Below are 10246 nucleotides of genomic sequence, written 5' to 3'. Positions count from 1 at the left end.
GAAGGTAAGAACTCCAACCTGTCCGATGCTTCTTCGGCCAAATACGATATACAAGTGGGACCTGCACTATGAGCAAGCTGTGCGAAAAACCGCTTCTTTTTTCCGGTTTCGCACCAACTTGGGCGAAATGGGGTTCTACCGGGAAACCATGGATTTTTTAGTTTTCGCCATTGGTTACTGGTCGAGCCACTGGAATGGAATGAGATAAGAATCTCTGGAGATCTTTCCTCTCCACTTACTCGTAACAGGCTTTCCCTCTGTAGAAGACTTCTTCCGAATGGCATAATTGTCCTATTTTTTCCTCGATCTTCAAAGAAGACTGACTCCCCCTTCTCCTCTTTCATCGTCGTTGGTCCTTCTTTCACTAATGATCTCACCATTTTTTAGTAGTTCGCGCGAACGCGCGAGGGACTATCCTTTTTATCGCTTGCGCTTGCTTTTCACTCTCAAGGAAACGGTCTCTCTCTTCTATAAAGCGAAGCAAAGCGCATGGCGCTGAAGTGAAGAAAGCTCAATAAACACACACGAACACGATGCGCATAAATGAGACCGCTGATCATTTCATAAAACATATATGCTTGACCTTTCGCGATGCTTTTTTGGGGCGACCCACCAACCCAGCGATCGATGACAGAATGGTACGAACAAATAAAAGTCATTGGATTTGGTAGTTCTCCATTGACTTCTCTCTTTTCCCCTTTGCATATGTTCCTAAATGGGTGTGCGCCCCCAAGGGCCGGCCTCCCACTCTCTTATGCAGCATTTATTAGCTTGGCTGAGTTGGGTGGATCGTGCAATAAGCCTCTCTCGACTATCCCTTTCTCATACGTCTTTATGAAAGCCTCTCGCCTTTCGAGATCCGGTCCATCATCAACTCAGTCAGATCTTCTTGTTTGCTTGCTTTGATTAGGCTTCCTTTAACGGATTTGATCGGCATTTCGTGCCTGCAGCCCTGCTGGTTGTATCGCCCCGTACACCTCTTTTAACTAACTAAAAGCTTGGGCTTCTTCTGCGTTAAAAAGCTTGCTTCTCTTTTCTTGAAATATCTTTTTCGTAGAGTCAGGTCAGACATTCGCATCTTCTTCTACTAAATACCCAGAATCCTACCTCTATCCATAAGAATGGAAAGGTTTTCTAGTCGTACCTCTATTGATACGAGGGGCTGCTCCACTCTTCTATTGGTTTAGTGCGAAGGGCTGCCCTACATTCCTATTGGCACGAGGCAGTAGCCGCCGTTACCCGTTTTGGCCGAGAAGTCTTTTAAGATATCTCATAAGCAACTGAACTACCCTACGAGCAGCCAAAACAAAAGAAAGACTGCTAACAGCCTCTCGCCGGGAACTTATGTGAAAGAGAAGAGCAAACAAGAAAATCCGAGCTAGGTGGTCATAACGAAGTACGTTGGGAAACGGATTGCCATAATAGACAGTTGGTACGGAATCATTGAAATGAGGAGACACGTAGACTGCTCGAAGTGCGGGAAGTGCCTTTATTTACTAATCTAATTTAGGCCCGCAAGGGTAAGGGTACGACCAATCCATCTGCATCTGCTCCCCCTCTTCCATTCGTTGATCGAACTGCCGATGGTCGGGGGCGAAGAAACTCATTCTCATGCTCATGTGGTGGTTACAATTCAACCTACCCTTTTATCTTAATATCGAAAAATCCCTCCACTTTCACTCGTTATAGTATGATGAAAAAGCTCTCAAGCCACAGCCATTAGATGAAGAAGTTACTCCCTCTTATTAATTTAGTACGGAAGAGGACTACCCTACATCCCTTTGGCGCAAAGCGGCTGCCGCTGTCTGCTCCAGTCGAAATCTCTTTTGGGCTCATGAATAGAGGAAAGAGGATATCTCCCGTAAACCCAATAAATAATAGCTGGGATTGCCCGGTTTCTCTTCTAGTAAATAACCTTCGGAAAGAAAGCATTCCTCCCTCTCGCCTGCATCTGAGGGACTGGGCTCTAACCCAATAACTGAGCCTGCGTCAAGCTAGTTAAATCTTTAGAGGGGCCCTTTTGCCTAATACTAGGCCTACATTCTAGAAAGCAGGCACCGCTGCAACAGAAGAAAAGAAGGATCAACCAAATCCCCACCGACCGGTGAATGGAAGCGAGGGGCGAAGCAACTACTCAATAAGCAACAAAATTGATCTGCAAGCCATCATATATACATCATAAAGTTCCTAAGGCTACGCCCGGAGAAGACATGTACGGGAAAGCTGCCTCCCTTTGGTCAGCAGATGAAGGAGCCGGCCCCACAAGGTATGCATTTTCGGATTTTGCTGCAAGAGATGCTTCAGACTTGCTAATGTAATGGATTTGAATTCCTCTAATTGAGCCACAAAAACCCCAGTCCTTTTCATAGGATTTCGTATAATCCGGCACAGGAGATCTCAAAGCTACAACTAACCTCACGAAGATCAGGAAAAGATTCTAATTCCAGGTTTCTAGGCGGTGAACCGCTCTACTTTCTATAAAATTACTTGGGCTCGATCCAACATCAGGATGACCCGACAGGCCGAGCACGTCAACAACTTAATCACGACTTTGTGACCGGGGAAACAAGAGCTAGACTTCGGCAAAGGTCCCAATATCTATAGAATATGAATTTCTTGGAATTAAGTTTCCTTTACCAGTCTGTGTGCGAGATGCCCGGCAAACAAATATAATAAGGGTCGGTCGGTTCAGCATCTCAAGTGGTTGCTTCTTTCGATGTCCATGTGCCAATGCCAGGTTGGATCGGTCGAGACACTTGAATCTTAACTAGCTCCGTTTGCGTTGGATCAGCCTACTTCATGCACGAGCGGAAGACCTCCCCTGCCTTCCTAATAGGAACTAAAGGTACTGCGAAACCAGTCTACCTACCCGCTTGAAGATCCGGCAAGAACGGAGTGAACAAAATAGCTTGACTGCCTCGGAGATTAGAGTTATGATCTTTACACCTTCATTTGTGGGATCAGATCAGATGATGGGTCCAGAAGAGGGGCAAGCACGACTCTCTAAGGCATGGCGCCAAGCAAGACCCATCAAAAACCGATACCCAAATCTGTCTCGAATCAATATCCGAAGCTGACCTCGTCAATACGTGTTACACAAACGACGCATCGAACGAACAAGTAAGCGAATAGGGACCGGGTTCCTCGGGCAGCAAGCTGGCGAATCTAATAACTTTGATTCCTCATTCGATCAGTTGCGCTAACCCTGATTCCCCTCTTTCCTTTCCCTGGTTCGTTAAACAGAGTAGGGGGATCTAGCTTTAGCTCGAAGAGGAAACGAGTTCTCGTTCTGATCTGCACCGGGGGTTGCTTCGGTCAGTTACAGGGGCGGTCAGTAGGTAGTTCCGATTCTAGCTCCTAGCTCTGGAGAAGCAAACTTCAATGACAAAGATTTCACTACACTACTTATTACGTCAAACATTCCTCTTTCTACTTCTGACTCTCGCACGGATAGAGATGGAGGTCGGGATTCCCGCAGCACCGCGGCAATTCAATGAGCGAGACTTGCACTCAATAGTAGAACAATGAAAGCAGTAGTGGCACTCCCCATACTTAGATGGTCCGGCTACGCCTGGTTCTCCCTTTTCTCTTGATTTGCTTGCTCGAGGAAATGTATTCTGATTCCCCTTTCTTTTTATTAGTTTTAGGGTTGGGTCTGGCAGAGAGGAAGTACAATCAGCTACACCCGCCCTTGTGCCTCGTCAACTGGTTATCTTTTTTCCATTCACTTAGCCAGTGCTTCAGGTGGAACTGCTCATGTTGGGCATCCAATTAGCGCAGCATTGGGTATTGGTTCATTAGCTACATCTACATATAGACCGAAAAAATGCAATCACTTTATATTAGATATTAGGAAGGGAGATTTCTATTCAAATAGAAAAATAAAAAAAATTGAAATAGCGTATGAAATACGCCCAAAGACTCCCATGCCTTTCTGGACCAACCAGATTTCCGACAAGTCTTTCTGTTATAGCAAGAAGCGGAACTACAAGTGAATTTTAATCATTATGGATAACCAATTTATTTTCAAATATAGTTGGGAGACTTTACCCAAGAAATGGGTAAAAAAAATGGAAAGATCAGAACATGGGAATAGGTCTGATACCAATACGGACTACCCATTTCAATTGTTGTGCTTTCTTAAATTGCATACCTATACAAGGGTTCAAGTTTCGATCGATATTTGCGGAGTTGATTATCCTTCTCGAAAACGAAGATTTGAAGTGGTCTATAATTTACTGAGTACTCGGTATAATTCACGCATTCGTGTACAAACCAGTGCAGACGAAGTAACACGAATATCTCCGGTAGTCAGTCTATTTCCATCAGCCGGCCGGTGGGAGCGAGAGGTTTGGGATATGTTTGGTGTTTCTTCCATCAATCATCCGGATCTACGCCGTATATCAACAGATTATGGTTTCGAGGGTCATCCATTACGAAAAGATCTTCCTCTGAGTGGATATGTGGAAGTACGCTATGATGATCCAGAGAAACGTGTGGTTTCTGAACCCATTGAGATGACCCAAGAATTTCGCTATTTCGATTTTGCTAGTCCTTGGGAACAGCGTAGCGACGGATAATTCAGAATCAGAATAGGTCCAGTCCAGGGGACAAATCAATAGGAAATGCTATTTGCTTTGTAAGAATAAGAATAAACTTCTATGAAATATGAAATGAAAGAGTTTCGCGGGAATTGTCTTGATCATCGGATATCATTGAGAAATAGTAAGAAGTGTTATCGAACGATTTCCTGCCCAGTATGGAATGAGTAAAGAATAAAACTACAAGTCTCGATCTATACAAAACGCACTGGGTTTTTGTGTTTCTTTCGGTTTCATTGATAGCAGAAGAGCCTTAGTCTATAGGGGCGCTAGCGCTTTACTAATATAATATCAAGTAAAGGGGCCAAAAACAAACGTAATAGGCTGCTACTCTAGGCTCGCTTCGCTTCTTCAAGCTCCGCCCTTGAAAACTAAAGCGCTAACGCGCCTTATATTTATTATTTTGTAAAGCAACCTTTCGCGCTAGGCGCTCACGTTTTTTGTCTGGGTGGAAGCTGGCGGCAGGGCTTGCTTAACCGGACAGACGGAATTGGGATCTCTTTTGCATGCAACTATTTCTATCGGCTTATTCAAAGGGCTTATTATTTTTTTTATAACCCCTTTTGCTCATAAGTAAGTAAGCGTTGATAGGAGCGGCGGGATGATGATGAGTATATAAATCAATAAAGACCAAAAATAAGAAATGGCAAGAGAAATTTTATATCGATGGAGGAAATAACGATGTGGAAAACAGGGCAGGGATTCTCTACAATGACCATCGTAGACCAATTGAAAGGGATGTAGCGCTCCTTGGCAGCGCCTTTTTTTGGGGTACAAAATGTCACGGGTCCCAATCCTGTCATTCCTACCTATGACTTCTCCTCTGGGCAGTAACGAGGGACCCATTGAATTCGATTCAAATTGGGGACATAAAAATTTTTTTTTTTAATGAGACTATATGCATGCAAGCAAGATGTATTGAGGGTACAAAAAAAATCCTTTTCTTTACAGTCGTATCTACTGTGATAAGAAAGCGCTCTTAGTTCAGTCCGGTAGAACGTGGGTCTCCAAAACCCGATGTCGTAGGTTCAAATCCTACAGAGCGTGATTCCGTTCTTGTTAGGTCTAATTACAATGAAATAACTTCACTAACTTGAACAGCAACCTGAATTTTTCCTCCTAAAGGGCATGCCCGACCCGAGCTACTAGGCTTAGATCCGCTCTTCGCCTTTGCAGCTCTTCCTGAAGAAGCAGCTGTGGCATCTCTATCAGCTAGTGAACTAGCCGCTCTTGCCGCAACTAATTCATCTAGGGTAGCTCTCTCAGTTGGTTAGCTAGTGTCATTGGCCTTCGGCTTCTGGCTTTCGGACTAGTAGCTAAGTCGCTTTCCTTTTTAGGGGAGAACGGAACCAGGCATAAGGAGCTTCAATCGCTATTGGTAGTTCACCCGCTAGGGGAACGCCAGGAGGGGGACATGGTCCAAGCCCGGTATAGCATAGGAATAGAAGAAGTTTTTTTTAATAACTGTATTAAAAAACAAAATTATAACAACTCAGTTGTTCAAATCCGAGAACGCTTTTCTTTTTTTCGGTATACCGCTCCGCGAGCAGAGCGAATGAACATATATCAACATATGAATTAATAACTACGTGCTCTCTCGTTCTCTTTTCAATATTTCTAGTTTCTAGTGGGCTTTTTTTATCGTGTTTTTTGTTCGATTCGAAAATATAAGTCAGAAAAGAAAAGAGCATTTCACTTATTCTTATATATATACTCATATATATAAGGCTTCTTCGCGTCTACTTTGTTTCCCGCTTGGCCTTGGTTTTGGTGCCTTATCTTGTCTAATTTTTAATGTATCCGGATCGGATGACAAATCCTCGGACACACTCAAAGCTCTCTTGAGCTTCCCAAAGAATGCTCAGGATCTCGCGGAAGTATTTTCGTTAAAAGCGCACGAGCAAGTCCCCCCGACACCTCTTGAGACTCCTTCGCCCCCTGAGACGCCTGATCCTCAAGCTCATCACCCCGGTACCGCTGCTCCTGCAGCATCCGCTGCTCGTCCTGAGGTTTCCAGAAAAAAAGTTTAGAAGCGTCCTTACCTCTCGAAGACAAGGATTAAATCTTTATTCGGTTGGACAAAAAAGGAGACTACTGGCACTACGTGCAAAGAAACTTGAAATCGCAAGTAACACAAGAAGAATATAATAGATAACTGGAGTTTGAATCGAAGGATCTTCGGCTCCGAGAACTCCGGGACCAGGCTGCGTCTCTTTTCAAGATAGAATTATCTCGCCATCCAGATATAATGAAAAATTGCACCGCGGATGAAGCCATTTTTTCTTTTTTTAATGACCAAACAATACATTGAGGAGTCCTTTAGGCGCGGCGATAACCGGCCTAAAGATATCCTCATGATCGACAAAAAGGAAATAGAACAATTAAACAATATGATCAAAGATCTAAAAGAGAAAGGACCCACATCCTCCACGTTTCGTTCAATTGTGGAGGCGTATTTTCCCCTTAATGATTTTAGATATTTTTTTCGGAAAGCGTAGAAATCGTTCGGGGCCCACTCATTCCAGCGGGAGTTCGTGGGGAAGGGGAGAGGTGAGGCGGGCCCCTTCAATTCAACAAAGCCAGGCTTGAAAGCACCTTTTATATAGCATATTTCTCTCCCAACAAGTCTTTCTTCCTTCATTTTTTAAGCTTCTCATTATCCGTAGACGTCCCACTGCCGTTAGCACTTTTTTTAGTACTCCTTGAACCTAGTGATTTACAACCACCCTCACTGAAGACTTTCTATATATCTGTCTCCATCCAATCAAACGCGGGGCCCTCAACAACCAATGGAGCTCGCCTTCTACGGGACTGGGCCCATCTCCTTCAGCTGGCGTTAGGAGGACCCCAAAAAAAAAGGCAAGGGTGCCCGATGGATACAGCCGGCCGTACGGATTCGGCTAGGGCCGTCGAAACTTCTCCCTTCCTAATCCCAAACCGAAGCAGCTTTTGCAGTTGCCGCCCGGTTTCAAAGTTACAAACCGGAAGAACGAATAGCGCAGAACAGATAGAAGTTTTTTCTATATGAAAACTTAGGTAAGCTCCCTCTGGGCGAGAGACGACTCAAGAATATTATCGACCAGTCTACCTTCAATTTTTTAACTGCTGCTCGAGAAGATTTTGACAGATTGCTTTGCATGGAGGAAACTTTCTGGAAACAGAAATCAAGAGTTCAGTGGCTCCAGGAAGGTGATAAGAACACTAAGTTCTTTCACACTGTTGCTAAAGATAATCATAGAAGACACACGGAAAATAAAGCTAGAAGATGGGTCGAAGACTAAGATGCAATTGGAGATGCTGGTTGGAAGTTTTTTTGAGTAAGTTTTATCTTCTGAAACCAACTCCATTGATAATAGCTTCTTACAAGACATCCCAAGCCTTGTTACTATTGAGGAAAATGAGATGCTAAGTTCACCTCCGACGGAAGAAAACATAAAAGATGCTGTTCTCTTGACAGATCCACATAGCTCCCCAAAACCTGATGGATTTTCGGGCACCTTCTACCAGACTGTATAGGACATCAAAAAAAATGATTTGATTGCGGCTGTTCTGTATTTCTTTTTTTTATGGCGGTATCATTCCTAGATCGATCAATGCAACAGCAATTGCTTTATTTCGAAAAAGGAATCTCCAGCCACCTTTCTTTTCAGATTTCAGGCCAATCAGTCTTTGTAACTTTAGTTACAAGGTGATCACGAAGATCCTATCCAACAGGCTGAGTCGACTTCTTACTATCATAATCTCTAAAGAGCAAGGTGCGTTTGTTAAAGATCGTTTAATATCTGATAACATAACCATTTGTGAGAAAAATTGATAGGCACACGTATGGAGGCATATCATCTTCAAACTTGATATGATGAAAGCATACGATCGTCTGGAATGGGATTTCCTGTTTTAAGTCATGGGTCAGTTTGGTTTCTCAAACACTTACATTTTACTCATAAAAAGTTGTTTGAAAAAAAAAGTTTTCTGTATTGGTCAATGGATCATGGTTTCTTTACTTTATAAGGCTCAAGAGGACTTCGTCAGGGTTTGGAACCCTAGACTCTTCATTATTTCGGAGGAAGCACTTAGCAGGGGTTTATCTTCTCTCTTCCAAAAAGAACTTTTGGGATTTAACAATTGTGGCAGATCATCTATCTTCATCACTCATTTGTTATATTATATGCGGACGAGACTCTTGTTTTCTGCAAGGGTTCAAAGAGATCTATCTCGAACCTATTTGGCTTTCTTCACAAGTATGAAGCTTCATCAGGTCAGCGCATTAACAAGTCTAAGAGTGCTCTGTTTCTCTCAAGGAAAACTACTGCGGCTAGGAAGATTGTGATGCAAAACACTTCGGGTATCTCTTGCAAAAGGATTCCCAATCACTTACCTGGGTGCTCTTTTGTATTCTGTAAAGTTAAAATAAAATTTCGAACCGAAAGTGAGAAGGAAAATAGAAGTCTTTGTTGGAAGATTACTCACACCTGGAGTAAGATTGATACTTGTTAAAGATGTCTTATCTTCTATTCCTGTTCAAATACTGGCAGCTTGTTCTCTTCCAAAGGGAGTCATGACGACTAGAAACTCTTTTTGATGTCCAACTTTCTCTGGTCTGAAAAAACCGATGACCGCAGGATTTCATGGAAACAAATATCTTCTCCAAAAAGAGAAGGGGGGGTCTTGACGTTAGAACTTTTCAAGATGGATCTAAAGCTTTCAAGATGAAGATGGGCTGGATGCTCCTTGCTTGTGGAGCGGCATACCGCATACCGAAAAAAAGAAGAAAGAGTGAGGTGACGCCCCTAGCTAAATGGTTTGAGAATGGAACAGCCCGGCCATCTTCTGCTGAACGGTAGGGTAGTGGTAGCAAGGCCAGGAAGTAGAGATTAGCCTTCCTGCATTTCTATTCTTAGTCAATTATATTTGTCTTGTCGTTGAAGCCCTGTCGAAGGGTCTTACTTAGATCACATTGGGCTTAGGATGGGACAAGCTTCTCTATCAATTGGCAAATCTGAGCCTTAATCTTTCTATTCAAATTAGGGTTATAAAATATGAATGAATATTTAGTAGGAAGCCATCCACGCCGAGGTTAACAAAGAATTGGATTTCCCATGAATTTTAAAAATTAATTAAAAGCCAAAACAAGTACATCTGATATTGATCACTCTACTTCTTAACCGAGCCCTCAGCGGCTGTCATTCCAGTTGTTGATACCGTAGTAAGCAAATCAATGGATACCTTAGATAGCTAAACTGGCTCAACGGCTAAAAGTCCGAACTACAACCCTGGCAAATAAGGCAGTTTTTCTTACCCGGCGACTATACCCGTTGTTACACAGATTAGCACTTAGCCCGTCGATGTCCGTGTGTATTGGCTTTGGCCCGGTTATGATTGTAATGAAGTATAAACCACTCCCAGTCCCCAACCATTGGTAGACACATCTGAAAGAAAGGAGATATCTCAACTCATTCAGGAGGAGGTGTGCAAATGCAAATGGGGTAACCCCCGCGTATGCCGCTTTTAAGCCTTGTTCCAACGTCCGGATGTGCCAAAAAAAGAATGAAAACAGGATTCTTGGGTAGTCATAGAGCGGGTTTACTTGTTTCTAGAGGAAGCCTAATCAGCTAGTCGCGCGGAGCTAGGAAGTTCCTTCGCTCAAC

At 43.3% G+C, this 10246-nt stretch overlaps 2 protein-coding genes and 2 non-coding genes across 4 annotated transcripts in view; 3 read left to right on the top strand and 1 right to left on the bottom strand.

The window, feature by feature from the left end:
• Window positions 1–284, bottom strand: part of rpl10 (ribosomal protein L10) — a 489-nt gene extending 205 nt beyond the window's left edge. Inside the window, exon 1 of the mRNA in view lies at window positions 1–284. This exon is cut by the window's left edge and continues 205 nt beyond it. Coding sequence (YP_010438235.1) covers window positions 1–284 — 284 coding nt within the window.
• A 3723-nt stretch (window positions 285–4007) lies between these two features.
• On the top strand, window positions 4008–4580 carry nad9 (NADH dehydrogenase subunit 9). The gene has a single exon. It carries the CDS (start codon window positions 4008–4010, stop codon window positions 4578–4580), a length of 573 nt encoding a protein of 190 aa, YP_010438234.1.
• Window positions 4581–5335: 755 nt separating this feature from the next.
• On the top strand, window positions 5336–5409 carry trnP-GGG. Its single transcript has one exon. It is a non-coding gene; the product is annotated as a tRNA-Pro (tRNA).
• A 165-nt stretch (window positions 5410–5574) lies between these two features.
• trnW-CCA lies at window positions 5575–5648 on the top strand. The gene has a single exon. It is a non-coding gene; the product is annotated as a tRNA-Trp (tRNA).
• The last annotated feature ends 4598 nt before the right edge of the window (window positions 5649–10246 follow it).

Source organism: Pyrus communis, mitochondrion (assembly GCF_041283825.1).
Source record: "Pyrus communis mitochondrion, complete genome".
Lineage (NCBI taxonomy): Eukaryota > Viridiplantae > Streptophyta > Magnoliopsida > Rosales > Rosaceae > Pyrus > Pyrus communis.
Note: the sequence above shows the minus strand (reverse complement) of the source record. Positions and strands in the feature narration are given on the sequence as shown.